Below are 22,606 nucleotides of genomic sequence, written 5' to 3'. Positions count from 1 at the left end.
TATATATGAGATTCAAACATATTTATGGAAAAGTTTAATCAACAATAAAATCGTATTTTAAGAAAACATGATATTCTAATTATTCATTTAAAAAATGATACTCTAATTATTCTTCTAATGTTCCATAAAATATATACAAATCTTACTATTTGTTAATTCTGACATAATAGAACCAAAAGATTTGGTGTCATGATTTTTTTTTGTTTTTTTAATTTATTATTTCAAAATTGTTGTTTAGTCCTTTAATAATAATCGCAATTATGATATGAGTTTCATTTAAATATAATCAAATCAAATTCTAATATGTAATAATTTCAAATTGTACTAAGACTTGTCAATAATTTTTACAATTATGATACTATCTGTATTTTAATATAAATCAATTTAATTATAAAAAAAACTGTGTAAGCACATATCATGTACCAAAATTGCTAGTATTAATGAATCTATAGAATATAAAATAAATACAGAGATGGGATATATGTGAGTGGGGAGCTACATTTTTATATAAGATTTCAAAATTGTTGTTTAGTCTCTCAATAATTTTCATACTTATGATATGAGACTCATTTAAATAAAATCAAATCAAATTGTAATATGTAATAATTTCAAATTCTATTATGACTCATCATTAATTTTTATAATTATGATATTATCTTTATTTTAATGTAAATCAATTTTAATATAAAAAAAATATGTAAATACACATCGCATGCAAAAATTAATAATATTAATAAATCTATAGGAGAGGATATATGTGCGTGGGGTGCTATAATTTTATATAAGATTTTATGCAATAAATGATCCAATTTTAAACTGATCTATAAAATGTCGTGTATGGCATAAAATGTATAGATTGGGACACTTATCTGCCAGAATTATCTAGTAGAGACCAGATCATCGGGATTCTGGACTTGTGTCATGGCACGTGATTTGGTATTTCAATTGCTTTTATTATTTACTTTAAATTCATTCTTCTTGAAAATAATTTGGTAGAATAACTAATAAAAAGAAAAGGGGATTGATAAAATGCTAAAGATGGATGCGATACATCATCCATATGGATAAAATATGATAGTTTTATTAGGGCTTATAATGAGTTATAAAAGGCTTTTGTAACAACTTGAGTTAATCATTTTCGTAAAATAAGAACGGATACGAAGTAATTGTCAACGGGGCTATTGAGCAGTCGCATAAGGGTATCAGAGCCGGTTACCAGCAAAAAGATATTGAAAATAAGTGTTATGCGATGCAAAGTGCTACATGTGAGAGTCACCTCTTGAACTGATGGACAAAGTGTTATATCATGAGAGTCACATATTGAATATGTATGAATCACATCTAGATATATTTTTGGTGTTATTGAGGACATTACGTTCTAAATGAAGGGTAATTGTGACACCTCATCTCAAATATGAGAGTTTTAAAATGTTTATAATGTGATACAATACAATTATATGTTAACTTGTGTTAATCATTTTCGTAAAGTAAAGAAGAATACGAAGTAGTTACGTAAGCGAGAATACCTATCGAAACCACGGGCCAAAGTATTACATCACAAGAGCCTCTTGAATTTGTAGGAATCATATCCAGATTCCCGATGTTGTTGAGGAAATCACATCCTAAATGACAGGTGAGTGTGATACTTCATCTCAAATATGAAAATTTAAAAATATTTATAATAAACTATAATGTAATTTTATAATAATTTGTGTTAATCAATTTTACAAAGTAAAGACGAATATATAATAGCTTAAGGGAGGTTATGGGCTTTGGTGTGACAATGGATGAACAGTTGAAAATTTGTTATTTTTGCACCAAAGAAGAATAATCGATCATAGAACATGAACCCATCATATCCTTTCAGCATGGCTACGCGTTGCTTTTTTATTTGAATTTATTTTCCGCATGAGCATAAAAATCTTATATGAAAGTCGAAAACAAAATCTTATTGTTAACGTCACTTTTTCTTATACATTGCATGATAATTTAAATTGACTTTTATTTTGAACGGTGGGCTGCAATTATTCATTGGCTAATTAACTATGGAGAAGTTAGTGTAAAGCACACATATTTTAAACTAAATATATTATTTTTATACTCGAAATTTGTAATAAGTTATCAAAGAATTTTTTTGAATTGTAAAATTATCTGAAGTGGTAGATGATAATAAAATCTTTGTGTACAGATTATTCAATGAATTCAAATTTCAAGTCATAAATATACCTAATTTTCGATTTTGGAATATAGACATACATAAGTCAAGATTCTTAAAGATTCAAGAATCATACATGTATTTCTAATTTTATTATAGGTATAATTTCGAAATTAGTGTATTAAAATATAAGAAAAAATTTGATTGGTAGATAGTGTAATCATATATTTATGGACATATATTTCGGAAATATATATCAAGAGGATTGAATAAAATGTATAAGATAAGAAGATTTATGCATAGAAATTTCGAAAATTTCATATCAAGTGGACGAATAAAGAGATTACGATCTACCTATAAGGCTCTAAAATATATTATCCGGTAATTTGACATAATTAGAATAATTATTAAGTTGTAAATTAAAATAATTATTTATACCAAATAAATTTAAAAAGTGTGTTAAAAATAAGTATTTTAGATTATCGGAATTAAATGATATAAAATACATATATAAATTAAATAACACACAAGAGCAAAATAAATACAAATCGAGATAATTGGACTTGATTTACTATTTTTGTGAGACCCCGTAATTTGATTAACGTTAATTATGTCGATTATGGAAATAGATTTGAAAATATTGCATTAAAGTGTTGATGGTAATTGTGTAAATTATTAGAAAAATACTCAATTAAATTTGATGGCACTTGTGTAAATAAAGCGAAAAATACTTGATTTAATTTTAAGGGCAATATTGTCATTACCAAAAAGATGAGAATATCATGATTTGGTTACTACCTGTACGTGCCTCTTGCTCATTGGAGAATGCATTCAACTTGTTCCTTAACACAAATAAGTGGTTGTTCCCTGCATGAGGCATATACGTGTAAGCCACTAAAAGAAAGAAAAGGTGGTGAGTTAATTTCAATTAAAGAAGAGAAACGAAAGTAAAGAAGAAACAAGAACGAAGCGAGAAAGAAAAAGAGGAAACAGAGGGGCTTCAAGTTTTAACCCTCAAAATTATATTGACTTGTTGTTTAAACTCAGAATAAATTATATATTCGAAATCTTCGTGTTGAGAACGTCCTTTTGAGGTAATTTTCTCTTAGATTTGACATTTTTATTTAATGAATTGATAGAATAGCATGTATATGAATTTGATTTCAATATATGCGATAAAATAGTTGATGAGAAATTAACGTACACAGTTGAAATTAAATTATATCAAGATTTCAATTTTATATGAATTTGTGAAGTTTAAAAATAATTTTGAAACTTTAAATCTTGAATTGGACATGACTAGATAAATATTATTGATGAGATACAAGTAATTATTGGGATTTATTATATGATATAATTATCCTAATAATTTAAATTTTAAACTGAATAGCGTAGAATGACTTATACGCTAATAGAGTTGCAACTTGAATGAATTCATGGATTGAAAGGAATATTTTGGATATGTAGATTGAGTGTCAATATTAAAATCCTAATTGTGGATCACGCTATATTGACTGAAGACGAAGAATTGAGGTATGTTGCGACCGGGTAACATACGACAGGTATCTGTATTATATGATATATGTTTGATTGATTGGATTGAGAATACATGTCTATATGCCTTATTTGTTGAGTTTATGTGGCATACATGACATGCACGTTGAGCTATGATCCTTGGATACCCTGATATGATTTGATTTGATTCTGGGGTTTGTGAACACGATGCTATGTTTGGTATTACATGACCCTTAAAGCATAGTCATTTGTGGCCCCGATGATTGATTGAGATTGGGGATTTGATGGCGCTTTGTCGACGCTATCATACGATTATCCCTGATTGAGGCCGGTGTGCCAGCTCGAGCATTGATTTGATAGCGATTCGATTGACTCTGACATGTGCTCAGTGGATGGGCATTTGACCTGATACCTCCACGACATACATGCATTGCATATCATATATCATTGTTTAGATATCTGTGGTATATATTGTGGTTGCTTCAGACTGAGCTTTGCTCACCCCAGATGGGGCTGTTGTTGTCTTTGTATGTGGACAATGACAGGTACTCCAAGATATCAGGAGACCGCAGATGGTACTTCTGGAGGGAGTCACAGTTTGAGTTGAGGTTTCGTGATTTTTCTCAGTATATATGTTATGTATCTATATACCGGGGTATGTCTTGAGGATATGATTTGTTATTGTATGAGTTGTTTTGATTATGTGTGGGCATGTTTTATGATGTGAGATGAAATACTATTTTTAGTATTCAAATAGAATATTTTGGGCTCATTGTAAAGAAATTTTAAACTCGTTTTCCGCTGTAATTAATTAACCCTAATCAAACTGCATTGTAATAACGATTAGGAGCTAAGGGCCCCACAATTTTTAGTAACCAATTAATATTAAATTCATATATATACATACAATATACTCACACATACCATTTAAAGAAGAAAGAATGAGGAAGAGAAAAGAAGAAACACATCTCCTTCCCCAAAACAATTTCCATAGCTACACTAGCAGTTGTCGTAAAATCGTCGTATCTCTTCCGTCTGAAGTAAAACACTGAAAATTCTTGAAGGCCGTGTTCTTAAATCCTAAATTTTGATTCAAGCTATAAATTTGTGGGGCCCTTAACTCCTAATCGTTATTACAACACAATCTGATTAGGGTTAATTAATTACAGCGGAAAACGAGTAAACATTTTTCTTTACAATGAGCCCAAAATATGTCAATTGTAAATAAAATATAGTCTCGTCTCAACACGTCACAATATAAAACAAGTCCACACGTAATCCAAAACAACTACGTACAACCAAACTCATATCCTCGGGACATACCTCGGTATATAGATACATATACATATATACTGGGAAAGACCACGGACCCTCAAATCAATCATGACTACCTCCAGAAGTATCATCTCCGGTCTCGTGATAACCTGAAGTACCTGTTATTGTCAACATACAAAGACAACAACAGCCCCCTCTGGGGTGAGCAAAGCTCAATCTGAAGCAACCACAATATATACCACAGATATCTAAACAAAGATACATGATATGCAATGCATGTATGTCGTGGAGGTATCAGGTCAAATGCTCATCTACTGAGCATATCTCAGAATCAATCGAATCGCTATCAAATCAATGCTCGAGCTGGCACACCGGCCTCAATCAAGGATACTCATATGATAGCGTCGACAAAGCGCCATCAAATCCCAAATCTCAATCAATCATCGGGGCCACAAATGACTATGCTTTTAGGGTCATATAATACCAAACATAGCATCGTGTTCACAAACCTCAGAATCAAATCAAATCATATCAGGGTATCCAAAGATCATAGCTCAACGTGCATGTCATGTATGTCACATCAACTCAATAAATAAGGCATATAGACATGTATTCTCAGTCAAATCAATCAAACGTATATCATATGATATAGATACATGTCGTATGTTACTCGGTTGCAACATACCTCAATTCTTCGTTCCAGTCGATGTAACTTGAAGATATCAGTATAAAATTCTATCTACATCAATAACACATTCATTTCAATCAACAATTTCATTCAAATTCAATAATATAAGTTTCAAATATCTTTTGAAATTTTGAAAATTCATATCAAAGCAAAATCACAACATAATTCAATTCTGACTTCAAAACTTAGTTCTTGTCGGCTATTCTACTACATATATAATCAGAATTAATAACAACTGACAAACAATTCTTCAATTTCAATCCAACGATTAAAATTCTCTAATTATAATAAATTGAGAACAATTCAAAATAACATCATTATAGTTATCTCTTCTTCGTTAAAATCATACAATATTCAACAATCTTCAATTTCTGTATGATTTAACAATTTATCGGATTTATTCAAAAAATCGATGAATTTCAAAAATCACCAAAAATATAAAATTTATATCTTAAATCGAAGATCTCGTGTCAACGATCCCAGAACTGAAGTCGGTTCGTAGATTGTATAAACCGATAAGTCGCAAAATAGAAAATAAAATTTAAAACTGTATTTTCTTTTCTTCCCTCTATTTCACATCTATGTTGCCTCTCTCTGTTCGTGGAGATGGACCGCCTCAAATTTTCAATTTTTTTATAATATATAATATTTAAAATTTTAACACCGGTATATCCCTTTGGATCAGTCAAACGATCAAATTTTTCAAAACTCAAAACATGAAACTTCTATAACTTTGAGTTTTCTACGTTATATTCAAATTTCAAATCATTTAGACTTCATATGACCAAAATATGTCACTAATTACCATTTTACTCTTAAAATTAATTCATTATTTTTCAACTTATTTACAAAAATGCCATCAAATTGAATATTTTTAACTTATTTACAACAATGCCATTAACACTATTTTAAAAGTTATTGAACTATTGTTTATTCTCGGGTCTCACAAAATTGGAAATTTTGGACAAGGATCCAGCTAGATCGAAGCTATTGTTCGATGCTCTGATATGCGCGAATTCTGGTCCAGTTTAGGTGAGCTGTTTCTCTTGTTGCTACGATTTTTACAGCTGGAACTTGTAGAAATGACCTAAATCAATCTTATATTCCTAGTGTTGCTGTCATTGACCACTACAATCATCGACTTCCAGTTAGTAATGGATTTGATATGAATTTTCTACCAAAATGTGTCAAAACTATATTATGTTTTGGAATATGGATGGAAACCTACTATATTTGGGGCATTGTATACTCGGATTTTGGAATTTTGATTCAAATGAAAGCTGTAGATCAATGAGATATCTTTGAAATGAGACCAGAATCGTTTAAATCCATTAAGAATTAAGAGAGTTATGTATTTTTTTGTGAAACTACTTTGCTATCAGAATCTGTTCGAGAACAGAATGAATATAGTGAGTTCAATGAAATTATGGACACAAATTATTGGGAATTTGAATACGGTTTCAACTGGACAAATTAGATAATTGAGTTTCTTTCATTTCCAGTTGGCGGATGTTGATTTGAGTCAATATTGAGTGATATATGAATTTTATGCAATTAAGTACTAAATTTGGAACTGTAACAGAATGTAGTTTCATGGTTTCTGTTTTTTGGCATTTAATTTTGTCGAGATGATCAAACTTCTTGTTAATTTCTTCCGGTCAAATGTGGTATTATTTAGCTTATTGTTATGTGTTTTAGGCCGAGAAACTTTAAAGTTGCTCATCGATCGTCGTTTGTTGGTATATGTATATTACAGTTCGGTAACATACAACGGTAACACTTAAATTATGTTTTAAGCATTTATATGTGTTGTTATTGTTGTTTATGTGATTATGTGAATTATTTGAGTTGTTAATTGCCTTATTGAGCTATACGTTCAGTTATATGGCATTTAGTCTAGGGTATATTGTTATGACATACATCTTGAGCCTTATCGTTTTTGTTGACCAATTACTGTTATTCATTTTTATTCGGCACTGGTTGTTGTATAACACGGGATCAGGGTGTGGCTGATAGGACTATATTGATACACCTGAAATCGTAGTTAAGATTGATCAATCCCGTTATTAGTATAGCCCTCGAGGTGAGCGTTAGGATTGTGATATCAAGTTCTGATTGTTCGTGTCATTCTAGTTATATATTGTTACAGCTCTATGGAGGCCGAATTGGCACAGCCTGACATACCTCGCATACTTGGCAGGGCGGTTTAGCTACATGACGATGCAGCTCCCTTGTGTGTTGCTTGAGCATTATTCTTGTTGATCGTATCGTTTGTTTGGCTTCGTTTACCCCGTTGATATTGAGCCATTTCATCTACATATATGTTATGCATGATTTATGTTATTGTTATGTTTGTTGAACTGTTTCATACCAGAATCATAACCTCAGTTGTTTATTGGGACTGCGGTGGTTGCTTTTGAGCACCATGGTAGATCTCTGAAGTGGTTTTGCAGCATCACGCAGAGATTCCGCTGGCGGAGCTCGTGGTTGTGGTTGGATTATTTGCTTTTTGTTTGACAGAGTCTCCCTGCTAGCTATATTTATATATTTTGAGTTGTGGTCATTTTTATATCGCGTTTTATTATTTGGGGAGATGCCTCGTGTATCTGTATAAGCATTGGGATTGATAGTTGCTTGTTTGGATTTAATTTACGTTGTTTGGAAGTCTTGTCGGCGTAGCTGAACTGTTGTTTGTGATATTTATGTTTTGTGCCTGGTCGGTATTTGCATTGTTTGTTTATTAATACAACAGCGTCGTCCTTGACTCATTTTCCATTTACAGTTATTTTAAATTTTTAGTATGTCCTATTTACAGGTATGCCCATTTTAAAATATTTTAAACTATTTTTTCGCTGTAGATTTAAATAAATAATTATTGTTTGATAATTAAACGTAATTTAAGTTATTGGGCCTCGCATTACCCAAAACTCAAGTATTGGGTTACAATCTATCCTAAATTTAAACTTGAATTCAAAGTTTAAACATGTGGATAATACGTGATCTGGATAGCATCTAAACTCCTATAAATATGACAACACCACCATCGAAAACCCACTCATCTCAAGCTCTTAAATATTCGAGTTTTGCTCTCTAATATTTTCGAAAATCCTCTCCCAATTGTTGTAGCTATCAAAGTGTTGTCCACGTTCGGAAAATTATTTCAATCGCTCCAGTACTCAGAATCCAATCTCCACCATTCAGAATACACTGTTATATGTCTTGAATAACAGATCCAAAATCAGTGAACTCCAACAGTTAGCTTTTCGTATATATCCTCCGCAATAAACATGCTCAGATTCTAGATGAGAATAATATATCTATTTGTTTTCGTCTATAACATGTTAAAACGGCTATCAAACCCGATATCCGCTGTTCACAATTTATTTGACTAACTTGTAGATGTACCGTGCAAGTTTAACCAGATCCAATAGTTCAATAAGTCTCAAAGGATTGTGCAAGATGACTTATTTTCTGATTGAAGTGAGACTGCGTTTTTGAAATGTTATTTGCATGATTCTTCTGTGGGTTTCGAATTCTTCAAGCAAAACTAAGGTAAGTGGATTTTTGTATATAATTTGACACTCTTGTTCATTTAAGTGGGCTTATGTTTTCAAATAATTCGTATATAAATTGTTTCAGTTTCTGAATGTTTTGTTCGAGCATGAGTTTAAGTACCTTATTTTTTGGCACTGCAAAGATTCAACCGGATATAAGTGTAAATCTCAACACACGATTATGGCCCTTACACGTGGGATTGTAGTCGTTATATGGCCTCGTCCCCTTAGAGAACTAAAATTTAGGGATTGATATAAGTAAAACATGGACAGTAGAGAAATCTCAATGCCTAGATCAAGCTATGCTTACGTTTATGATTATGATATGTTATACGACATATGTTATGCATGATATGTTATTTTTAAAACCATATGTATTTGTTATATATGTGTTCGAACGACTCTCACTTGATGAGTGACGACTATATTACTCACCTCTTATTGTCCCTCTCCATGTAAGTCCTAAGAACAATTAGAGGAGACTGTGCAATTTAGGAAGTCTTAAAAAAATTGATAGATATTAATCATATCATCAAGGTGTATCTTCTTTTTTGGAGCTCACCACATAAGAACTCCAAAGTTAAGTGTACTTGAGTTGGGGTAATTTTGGGATGAGTTACCGCTGAGAAGTTTTGTAGTATGCGCGTGAGTGAGGACCTAAACACATTAAAAGATCTGTCATAGTACAATAGTGACAATTGTTGAATTTGAGGTGTTACAATTAGTCCTTGAATTGGATAGTCAGCAAATAATGTTATCGTTTTTTCATCCTTATCTGAATGCTTATGTTGAACTGGTAATTATTCCCTGGTTGAAACGTACCAGTCAGTACTCATGGTTTACTTTTTACAAAACAAGGACATAAATATTCGGAAAACATATTGCACCCCAATTCATTACAAAGATTAGATTCCCAATTCATTACAAAGATTAGAATCTAATCTTTGTTATGTATATTGTTACATTCTAATCTTTGTTATGTATATTGTTACGCAATAACTATATTTTAGTCGGTGGAATATACAGATATATATATAAGCGCTCATTGTGCACGTGTTATGCGTATAACTTATTATTTTTGTAATATATATATATAAAAAAAATAATATATATATATATAAAAAAAATAATATATATATATAAAAAAAATAATATATATATATATAGCTAGATGTCATCATTAATTTTGTATTCATATATATATATATAAAAAAAATAATATATATATATAAAAAAAATAATATATATATATATAAAAAAAATAATATATATATATATAGCTAGATGTCATCATTAATTTTGTATTCATATATATATATATAGCTAGATGTCATCATTAATTTTGTATTCATATATATATATATATTATTTTTTTTATATATATATATATGCGCTCATTGTGTACGTGTTATATGTATAATTTTTTTTTTTTGTAATATATATATATAAAAAAAATAATATATATATATATAGCTAGATGTCATCATTAATTTTGTATTCATATATATATATATATTACAAAAATAATATATATATATAAAAAAAATAATATATATATATAAAAAAAATAATATATATATATAAAAAAAATAATATATATATATATAATAAAAAAATTAAATTATATACATATTATATACATAAATAGCGCTAATATATATATATATAAAAAAAATAATATATATATATATATATTTGAAATGAAAATGTGAGAATGATTAGACGCAAAAGGGCATAGCATAGTGAGAAAATGAAAAATTGGGAAATTAATGGGAAGAAAGAATTGGAAAGTTGAAGGAAGAAGACTTGTATGGGTAACTTGAATAATTTTCATCTCTATGTTGAAGGACAATTTGTGGATCATCATCAAAAACAATATTTATTAAGCCCTCTTCTTTAATATATACTTAGTAAATTATGGTGTATGTAAAATAATAATAATAATTTATATAATATTTTTAAAATTTTATTAAATACTTGATTTTATGTTTAATTTAATAATAATTGGTAAAAATTAGTGAGAGGTCATAGTACAATTTAAGATATGTAATATTGAAAATAAGTTACAATGACAATTTTGAGAAAAATGTTGGTGTGAGTTTTTAAATTTTATTAAATGATTAATTTTACGTATAATTTAATAATAACTGATAGAAATTAGTATGATCATGTTTTAATTTAAAATGAATAATACTGAAAATAAATTACAATAAAAATTTTGAGAAAAAATGTTAGTGTAAAGACAATAATATCCTCTAAAAGATTTTATATATCAATTATATTGGCGTGAAAATTTAGGTGCTTTTGAACAAGTCAGCTGGACATTCTTGGAAATATCAATCTGAAAGCCTCAAGACAAGGGGCAACAACATGGTATCCATGAATGGTCAAAATAATACATTCAAGTGGAATCCATCGTAACATAAGATCCAAAAACTAAGATAACAACCACATTTTCCATTACTTTAAATTATAATAAGATGGATCCAATTCCCATATTTCTCGAATTTTTACACCTTTCGATACAGACGTATGATTCGATTCATGCGTAGCCATGGGGGACCGAATTCGTTTTTCACATGGAAATTGGCAAATATATGAGTGGTTAAAATAATGTTTGTATATTTTGGTATCGCCCAATTTCATTTGCTTTTGTGGTAGGTATAATTTTGAAACTTAAAGAGTATATAATCTATGCTTTTGCGATCCTAAATTGAAATCGGAACCGTCTCTTAACACGTGTTCGTAATATGAAGAATATCAGGTCCCGGCTATAAATAAAAATACGAGAAGGGATATTTCAGCCGACAGAAAAGCACAGTAAAAAGTTAAAAAAATTATACTATCTCTGGTCACACAAGCAAAGTGTGCCTATAAATCGAGTGAACCTTGGGGTGGATTGTTTGGTCTTGGAAATTACATTTTATCAAAATGAAAGTATTGCCGAAGGAAATATTTTCAAGCAATCCATTAAATATCCTTTCCTTAACTCGGCAACCACGCTCGCTTTTCTCCACCACCCATGATCGGCCGCTGTGCTCTGTCCCACAGCGGCGAGGCGCCGTCAGAAGATTTCCTCAACTCTCTCTTGAAACTATGGCAGCTCTTCCTTTTTCATGGTAATTTTGTTATTTATTTCTTAACTTTGATTTTTGAGATATTAAATGATTTTTTTTCCAAATTTGTGAAGCATTTCATGTCATTGTAAACCATTATCTTATTCATTTTTATGCTTTGGTGGGTCTCTGAAAAATGAAAAAGGATAGGTAACAAGAGGTTCCATAATTTTTCAGCAGGAAAAGTTGAGTCTAAATTTAATTTTCTTAAAAATCCTGTATTCAATAATTTTTTCTTAAAAAAAAATCAACAAGGAGAATGATTTACGGGTCATTTTATAAAATAGAAAATTTTAGATAATGAACATTTTAGATAAAGATCTTGGATTTAAAAAGTGTCAAACCAAGTAGAGTTTACATTAGCATAAAAATTGTTCATCAGGGAAGAGGGTACATTTATCAAATATAAGACTCCAATTTGAATTCAATTCAAAGCTCAAATAATAATAAAAATTTGCTCAACGGTGGTTCAATAGCTCCAATTCGAATTATATTTGCAAGCCGAAACTCAAAAATATATATATTTTTAATATATATATATATATATATGTGTGTGTGTTATATTAGTTAAATATTAAAACCCAAGTACAAAAACTTGATAATTTGGGCTCAATTTGAGCAGAAGAAAGTTCCAAACCGACTCGATTTGTAACACACCCCGTGATATTACATTTTGACAAAAATTTGTGTGATACGGTCTAACGGATCGTATTTTGTGATACGGATATCTTATTTGGGTCATCCATGAAAAAGTATTACTTTTTCTGCTAAGAGTATTAATTTTTATTGTGAATACCGGCATGGTTGACCCGTCTCACATATAAAGATTCGTGAAACCGTCTCACAAGAGACCTACTCTTACAATTTAAATTCGCAAAACAATCAACGGATTCTANAGGCAAGTGAATGCGGAAACCCTTTTAAAATGGGTAATTCAAATTCTCTTTTTCCTCGTTTACAGATTTGATTTCACTTAAACCCAACATTAACCTTAGGAAATCAAATATTAGATAACAAATTCACTTATTATAAAATGGCATGAACGAAGAGATTAATGGATTATCATTTGCTCCAATTGTTGATTGATTCCCAAAGTCAACCGATCTTAATTTCCATGTAATTGCAATATTACTTGTGGAACAATAATTTTGGTGAATATCTAACAGCTTAGAGAAAATTTGAATTTTAATATTTATTTAACCAATGATTTTTTAAATTTTTCTGAAAATCATGAAATAAAAAATATATATTACTTATAATACTATGTATTAAACCAACGAAAGACGGATGTAACATACACGAGTTTTACAATTAAAAGCTTTTTTGTAATTATAAACGAGTTTTACAGTATAAAAGAAAGTGGATCTTTTAAAATTAATTTATTTGTAAGCATAATAACATAAATTAATGTCACGAGAAAATTTTAGACAACCAAGTCATCGGAAGCTCCTTAAGAAAATAGTAGTTAGCACAAGGGACGGATAATGATATATATTTTCGAGCCACGATTTTATTAGTTTTAACATAGATGAATTTAAAATTAGAAAGGACAAATCTTTTTTAAAAAATAATTTAACATACGAAAATTATTTTTAATTATATTAAATATTTTATTAGGGTGTAAAGAGTAAAAGAACCTATATTGATTGAGTAAATCTCACATGAGAATGTGTCATAAATCTATGTCTGGAAACGAGTTGACTTGATTTATATTTAGAGTGAAAAATAATATTTTTGACATAAAAATATATTTTTGAATGACTCGATCGGATTAGAGATTCATCTTATTAAATTGACTCGTGAGTTAGTCTCATGTTAATTTTTGTTATTGATTAATATGTTAAATAAATGTTGTATATATATCGTTCAACTATAAAACAAATATTAGGATAATAATGTTCTAATTATTTAAATTTATTATAAATAATGTTGAGTTAATAAATTGAATAAATTTTTAGCTAAATATAATATATATCAATAAAAAAATATTGTACATGAGGCACATCTAATTATTTGAATTGTAAATGTCTATATTATTAGTCGTCCGAGGTGAGCCCGTCTAAGTTCAACTACCTGCCTTTTTCCATATTCATCGTTAGAAGCGTCAGCTCTATATATAAGTATATTGAAGCTCACACATCTAAACCCTGCTGATATACATACACACTTTAAATCGTATCCTATATAATAAATTTTATTTGATTGTTGGAAAATAACCTAGCAGGAGGGTTACAGCGATGGAAAATCTTGAAAACCTATTGAGTTCGATCAAAGACATGGTGGTTTCCCCCGGCAACACCCATGGTTCGAATGCGGAAGAAGAAAGGTTCAAAGGAGAAGACTGCCAAGATACAAGTTTACGTCCAAGATGCTTTAGGAGGATCGAATCCGACGGTGTGGGAGGTGGCTCGGTCCGTTCAGACCGTGAATTCGCCGACGATTTTTGGCCAAGTACGGGTTGTCACCGACATGAGCGAATCGGCCCTAACTATGAACCTGAACTTCTATTTCAACGGAGGCGAGAATAAAGGCAGTAGTATTTGTATTGGTGGACGAAATCCGATAGATAACAAGGATCGTGAGCTGCCTATCATCGGGGGGACTGGTGTTTTTATGATGGCGAGGGGATACTCGATTGCGAATACTTACTCTTTCGATGCCGTCTCAAATTATGGTGTTCTGGAGTACACATTTTATGTTGCTTATTATCCGGATCACTGTTGCTTTTGAAAGAAAATAGCAAGGGATCGTTAACCATGAGTTTGAACGTGGGGAAATTTTTTTTTTTTTTAGCTTTTGTTTTTATTTGTTCTTTTTTATTCTTGTAATAGGTAAATGCCATGAAGAATAACTAAGGCAATTTGGCGTGCAAGTTGGATAAAATAAAATAAAATAAAAATTTGTTTTAATATTAATAAGAAGTAAATTTGTTTTACTTATAAGGTAAGAATCGAACTTAAACAGTTGAAGTCCATAACAATAAAATGTTTTTTTTCCCTCTCTTGATCAAAGATGATTTTTCGAAACTAAACTTATATGTATTTTCAATGATTTTTCATGCAAAACATATCTTAAATAAATATGACTAAAATTGTGGCACTTACAACATACTTAAAACTAATGTAGCTAATCTCATAAATTAAAAATCATTATGGTTGTACAAAATTGCAACGTCACATGTAAAAACCCAATGAAATTCAAAATTAACTATGTTATTGTTGATGTATTTGTCTCAAATGAATCTGCTTTCTTGAACTCTATTTATGTATATACAACAAATTTTTGAGTTTAAAATCATTATCAGAAAACCAATCGTCTTTCATTAAAAGAAATTCAATGATTAGCATAACTTTTTTCAATTAAATAACATATATGTTTACTTTTTGATTCTTGAGAAAGGATAGACAGGATAGCGACTTGTAATGCCAATAACTAAATTTTTTTTTTCCGGGCCACCTCCTAGGCATTAACGTTAGGCTATTGATTTACTTGACTCGGATCTGAATTTCATTGAAACAACTTAAATATAAATAACATATTTGTGAAATATTTAAATTAATTTAATACCCCGGGATAGATTGTGTCCGGGTCAGGGGTATGGATTGTGTCCGGGTCATAGATGATCTGGGACAATAATGGGTGATGTCTAACAATGGAGCCCCGGTCACGGACGACCCGGGCTATCGAATGGAAAGCTCAAATCAAGTCGAGCCTGCGAGAATGGTTCATCAGAGGCCGAACAATAATTGAACACCCGGGACGTATTTTTCCTGGGATATTGGATGTCCGGGCTCTCGTGCAAGCTCCCGGGAGATTTTCTACCCGGGCCATCTCGATATGAGCATCACACTCGAGTGTACTAGTCGGATAAGGTGTGGGTGGCTGTCCCATATCTGACACTAATCCAAGTGGTTGACAAAATCAGGCAGGATAGATGTGACTAGTGTGAGATTTGACATGTCAGAATATAGGATATGACTAGCCGCCATGCTATAATTAGTAGGTAACATGTCACGCCCCGAAACTCGGGATTTGACACCGGCGTTGTTTAACAATCACACAATTGAAACAACCAGCCTCGTAGCATAGTATAAACCGAAAACCAGTTTATTATTCATAACTCCTCAAAAAAAACAACTGTCTTTACAACTGAAATAAAATAAATTCGCGGAAACGTCTGATCTAAAATTTTAAATTTCAAAAAAAATAATCATGTCTACTAATCACCATCCCCAAAACTGTTCCGATTCTTCTTCTTCTACCTGCTCTTCGGATTTATCTGGGAAAGGTTGTAAGGGGTGAGTATTTTGGGAATACTCAGTAAATGGGGGAATTATCGAACACCACATAACAAATTTCATATTTTCGAAAATAACATATATTTACAGCATGCTTTTCATAATTTTTAACACTGCAATTTTTCACCTTTCATGGTTTACTGACGTCAGTCCCTAAGTTTTAATCCTCTAAGGGGGCGAGGCCGTAAAACAGTTCTATCCCACTGTTAAGGGCCATATGTTGGAATTCCACCCATTTTCAGGGAATCCTCACAGTGTCTCACAAAAACGTAACAAGATTTTAAAAAAACGTAGACGGTGTTCGACCGCATTTTTTTTTCCGAAAACAAAAAAACGCATAACCGAAATTTAAGAATTTAAAACAAGCCCACTTACCTTAAATTCTTGATGCAAAAAAAATTACGTGAATAATTGGGGTTGCTTGCACAGGAATTTTCGAAAATTCCTCTTCAACGGCTGGACGGCGGCAGCGCTTCGCTGTGCTCGAAAATCCTAAGGAGACTAGGGGACAAATTTTCGAAATTTTTGTGTGTTTCTAAGGTGTAGTTTTTTGAAAATAGGGCCCTCCTATTTATAGGAGTTGGCTGCTATCGTGATAGTGCGTTTGAACTGTGAATCAAATCTAGAATCACGATATATCCGTGATCTGGTAGATATTCGAAATCTCCTTCTTCCTTCCCCATCTAATTTTCGAAAATCTCATGGTGTATATTGCTAGATTTCGAATTCTATTATCTCTTATTTGATCTTTTATCCCGGTATCTCAATATCAACCTAAATCTTAGACATTTATCTGCTTATTTTCAAAATTCCTTCTTTAATTCCTTAGATTGAGATAAATTTATTCCTACCAAAATTTCAAGTTTAAAAATAGATGATATTATCTTAATCTCGAGCTTTATAATTCTGTACACGATGAAATTATCTACACAATTATCTACTCAACTTAGATAACCTTAAAACAAATCTTATATTCTGAATGATTTAAATATTAATATCCAAGATTACACCATCAAATTATTAACCTGATATTAAACTGATATGATCACGATATTACAAAATCCCGGGTTTTACATAACACGCAGAACGAGGTCATCATTACTTCTCCTGCTATAAATATTATGTTCCTTATTTGCATTTACTCCTCTATTCAGATATTGAATACTCTCATTTACTACCCATGCAGCGAGCCGCCCGAATCAAGAACAAGTTGTGTGCACTATGGAACCTCTCTCACATTTTTCCACGTTCCAGTCGAGCCAGCAGCGAACCCAGCCGCACCAACCCCTGGCCCGACCCCTGCCCATCTCCCTTGGACCCTGATGGACTAGCCTGGCTCGCACCCACGCAAGCCGCAAGCCCCTCTTCTCCCGAACCACTCTATGCGTTCATCTAGGACTTTTCCCTAGCCACTCCCTTGACCGCTAGCCGTCCTAGGACCCAACCCAGCCCTAGACCGACACCAACCCTGACCCTGACCCAACACTAGACGAGCCCCAATAGACCATGCACCCTAGCTGAGCCACTAAGACAACAAACAAGCACACAAACCCTCGGTTCCTCTCCTCCTTGATTTCCCTCAGTTGCAGCTTGTTTTCTCTTTTAATTTTATCATGTTTTAACCATATTTCATTCATATAATATCCTACGTTGGCAGCATATTCATTGGATTCAAAACGTTTTTAAAACGAGTGCAAAATCATCATATTTTTTAAAATAAACGTTTTGCCGTAAAAATATTCAAACACCTATTTTTTTCATTCACAAACAATTAAATCATGCATATTATGATTTGTATCATGTTTAAAAGAGTTTAGAAACGTGTCTTTGCGTTTATTACGCTCGAATACTCAATCGTCGGCGAGGGTGCGAAGTTAGACGACCAGACGATGAAGAACCCCAGCTTCTCCTTCTTCTTAATTCTCGAAAATTAGTGCTGTGTGTAAGGTGTGATTTTCGGCTGATACAAGACTTAATTATGAGTTTAGAAAGCATAGGAGTCCTTAATAATTCGGGCTCAATTTGACTAGAAGAAAGTTGCAAACCGACTCGATTTGTAACACACCCCATGATTTCACTTAAACCCAACGTTAACCTTAGGAAATCAAATATTAGATAACAAATTCACGAATTATAAAATGGCATGGACGAAGAAATAAATGGATTAGTTGGTTTACCACTGATGTCTTTAATAATCATCATTTGCTCCAATTGTTGATTGATTCCCAAAGTCAACCGATCTTAATTTCCATGTAATTGCATTATTACTTGTGGAACAATAATTTTGGTGAATATCTAACAGCGTAGAGAAAATTTGAATTTTAATATTTATTTGACCAATGATTTTTTAAATGTTTCTGAAAATCATGAAATAAAAAATATATGACTTATAATACTATGTATTAAACCAATGAAAGACGGATGTAACATTCACGAGTTTTACAATTAAAAGCTTTTTTGTAATTATAAACTAGTTTTACAGTATAAAAGAAAGTGGATCTTTTAAAATTAATTTATTTGTAAGCATAATAACATAAATTAACGTTACCAGAAAATTTTAGACAACCAAGTCATCGGAACCTCCGTAAGAAACTATTTAGCACAAGGGACGGATAATGATATATATTTTCGAGCCACGATTTTATTAGTTTTAACATAGATGAATTTAAAATTACAAAGGACAAATCTTTTAAAAAAAATTATTTAACATACGAAAATTATTTTTAATTACATTAAATATTTTATGAGGGTGTAATTGAGTAAATCTCATATGAGACTGTGTGATGAATATATGTCCGTGAAACGAGTTGACTTAGTTTATACTTAGAGGAAAAAGTAATATTTTTGACATAGAGTCGAGTAGGATCGGAGATTCATCATATTAAATTGACTTGTGAGTTGATCTCATATGAATTTTTGTTATTGATTAATATGTTAAATAAATGTTGTATATATATCGTTCAACTATAAAACAAATATTAGGATAATAAAGTTCTAATTATTTAAATTTATGATAAATAATGTTGAGTTATAAATTGGATAAATTTTTAGATAAAATATAATATATATCCACAACTACTAATTTGAATTGTAAATGTCTATATTATTAGTCGTCCGAGGTGACCAGTCTAAGTTCAACTACCTGCCTTTTCCATATTCATCGTTAGAAGCCTCGGCTCTATATATATATTTAAGCTCAAACATCTGCTAATATACATACACACTTTAAATCGTATCCTATATAATAAATTTTATTTGATTGTTGGAAAATCACCTAGCAGGAGGGTTACAGCGATGGAAAATCTTGAAAACTTAGTGAGTTCGGTCAAAGACATGGTGGTTTCCCACGGCAACACCCATGGTTCGAATGCGGAAGAAGAAAGGTTCAAAAAACTGATCAAAGCAAAGGAAAAGACTGCCAAGATACATGTTTACGTCCAAGATGCTTTAGGAGGATCGAATCCGACGGTGTGGGAGGTGGCTCGGTCCGTTCAGACCGTGAATTCGCCGACGACTTTTGGCCAAGTACGGGTTGTAGATGATCTGGTGACAGCCGGACCTGACCGTGATTCAGAGAAGTTGGGTCGAGCACAAGGGCTAATTACGTTTTCGGACTTGAGGGAATCGGCCCTAACTATGAACCTGAACTTCTATTTCAACGGAGGCGAGCATAAAGGCAGTAGTATTTGTATTGGTGGACGAAATCCGATAAATAACAAGGACCGTGAGCTGCCTATCATCGGGGGGACTGGTGTTTTTAAGATGGCGAGGGGCTACTCGATTTCGAATACTTACTCTTTCGATGCCGTCTCAAATTATGGTGTTCTCGAGTACACGTTTTATGTTGCTTATCCGGATCACTGTTGCCGTTGAAGGGAAATAGCAAGGGATCGTTAACCATGAGTTTGAACGTGGGGAATATTTTTTTTTTCTTTCGTTTTTATTTGTACTTTTTAAATTTTTGTAATATACAAATGCCATGTAGAATAACGAAGGCAATTTGGCGTGCAAGTTGGATGTACCACTTTTTCTTTTTCTTTTGTTGGTGTTTGTCTGTTTCCCTGAGATTTTTTGATGTATTATTCGTATGAAAGTTTGAATTATTATGCTTTTTTCCTTCTTTGTTTTCCTATTCACTGAAAGCAATTAAAATACTCATCTTCTTCGTCAAACTCATGGTTAACACGTAGGGTCTATTAGTTTTAACAGATGCGCATATATACAAACAGCAACAGTGATCCGGATAACAGATGCGTGTGAAAATTGGTGTTAGATATAATCAAACAATAGCCGTATTAAATCAATGAAATTTGGGAAAATAACATTGGTCAATTTATTTTAAATTTCGTCTAAATTCCACATGACATCGGTGTAATACGTACATGATCATGTGTCTGCTATATTGTCTATTCTTGATGTATCTTGCTTTTAGTCTATAAAGATTTCCTGTTAGTGAAATCTTTTTTAACCATATATTAGTTTTACAGTACTTTCCCATCGTGACAAATCTTTTATAAAAGAAATCATGCGAATATAATTTGAAATCAAATGGTTTCAGTTCCCTCTAGTATAGTTTTTTTTTTTAAAATGCCACAATGTAAACTAAATAAATCTTTAGATTAACGCAATAATCTGGAAATCACGTTGGTCAAATAAAACATATTGCACAAGACATATATGTGACAAACTCGCTTGAAAAAATATTGATATTAAAATTAACTTTCTAATCATTAATCAAACATTGATCTATTGTACCATTTGGAATACCCTCTTGATAACTATATCTAGTATACTCGCTCCAGTAAGATGTGGTTCACGAGCTTGGTTCATGAAAATACGTGCAAGGGATTTAATTAATTTCGGCTGTTAAAGTCAAACGAGGCAGCTTATTATTTAATTAAGTCGTTATTAGCTGTTTAATCATGTCTAGTTAAAAGCGTCTCAGGTTACATTTCAAAAAAAATCTTAAATAATTTGTAACGTGTTTAAACGTGGAATATGTGTATTTGAAATTTAAGTGAATTTGAAATCCGTTATAATTAATATAAACATAGAATATGTGAATTTGAAATTTATCGTAATTAACACGAAACATTAAATAAACGTACAATATGTGTATTTGAAGTTTATGATTTTTTTTTTATCTAAAATAAAAAAATATATTTGAATATATTTGAAATCATCCATCAATCAAAACAAAACCTTATTATTTAAAATTATTTTAAAAAAAATTATGGACACTTTGATCGCATATTATGAGTTTCTAAATATTTTATATGGCCTTTTAAACCACTTATGAATTGAGGCAAATATTTTTTCTTTTTTTATAACTTACATACGATTGTACAGTAGTTTTGGGTATTTTATATCATTAAACTAGTGTAATACATTCTCACGAGTTAATTTTATAAGACAGATATTTAACTCGATAGAATTCATGTTAAAATATTATTTTTATTTTAAAAATATATGGGATTGATCAATTTAACGAAAATAGATCCATGATAGTATTGATAAATTATTTTTTTATTTTATTAGATCTTGTTATATTCAATAGATGTATGAAATTGTTGGCAGAACTCTAGAATATTGGAGATTATAATATCATCCAAGTAGATTAATGACTGCACCAACAACCCATGTGATGTGATGTGACGTGATGTCATGTCATGACATGTTATACCAAATAAATTTAAATGAGATTAGGATACCCCGCCATCGTTTCTTTAATGCCAAAAATCAAATTTCAATCGATGCTCGAAAATAAAATAAAATAATATAAATTTCGGCCTTTCCAAAATTTAAAAAATATATAAGTTTTGAACAATTTTTATTTTACGTACACTCTATTTTTATTAAAAAATGGTTTTTTTTCCCTTAACAAATGTATAGTATAAGTAGCAACAAGTGTAAATAATATTAAGAAGTAAATTTGTTCTACTTATAAGGTAAGAATCGAACTTAAAAAGTTGAAGTCCATAACTATATAAGACAAAAATTTGTGT

At 31.1% G+C, this 22,606-nt stretch overlaps 1 protein-coding gene across 1 annotated transcript; it reads left to right on the top strand.

The window, feature by feature from the left end:
- The first annotated feature begins 12,019 nt into the window (after window positions 1-12,019).
- Window positions 12,020-20,714, top strand: LOC140970620 (dirigent protein 1-like). The gene is made up of 2 exons (XM_073432434.1): window positions 12,020-12,306; window positions 19,883-20,714. The coding sequence occupies exons 1-2, from the start codon at window positions 12,119-12,121 to the stop codon at window positions 20,472-20,474; spliced, it is 780 nt and encodes a 259-aa protein (XP_073288535.1). The 5' UTR covers window positions 12,020-12,118; the 3' UTR covers window positions 20,475-20,714.
- The last annotated feature ends 1,892 nt before the right edge of the window (window positions 20,715-22,606 follow it).

The sequence above is a fragment of the Primulina huaijiensis genome, chromosome 2 (assembly GCF_012295235.1).
Source record: "Primulina huaijiensis isolate GDHJ02 chromosome 2, ASM1229523v2, whole genome shotgun sequence".
NCBI lineage: Eukaryota > Viridiplantae > Streptophyta > Magnoliopsida > Lamiales > Gesneriaceae > Primulina > Primulina huaijiensis.
The sequence above is the reverse complement of the archived record's forward strand: the minus strand, read 5'-3'. Positions and strand labels throughout refer to the sequence as shown.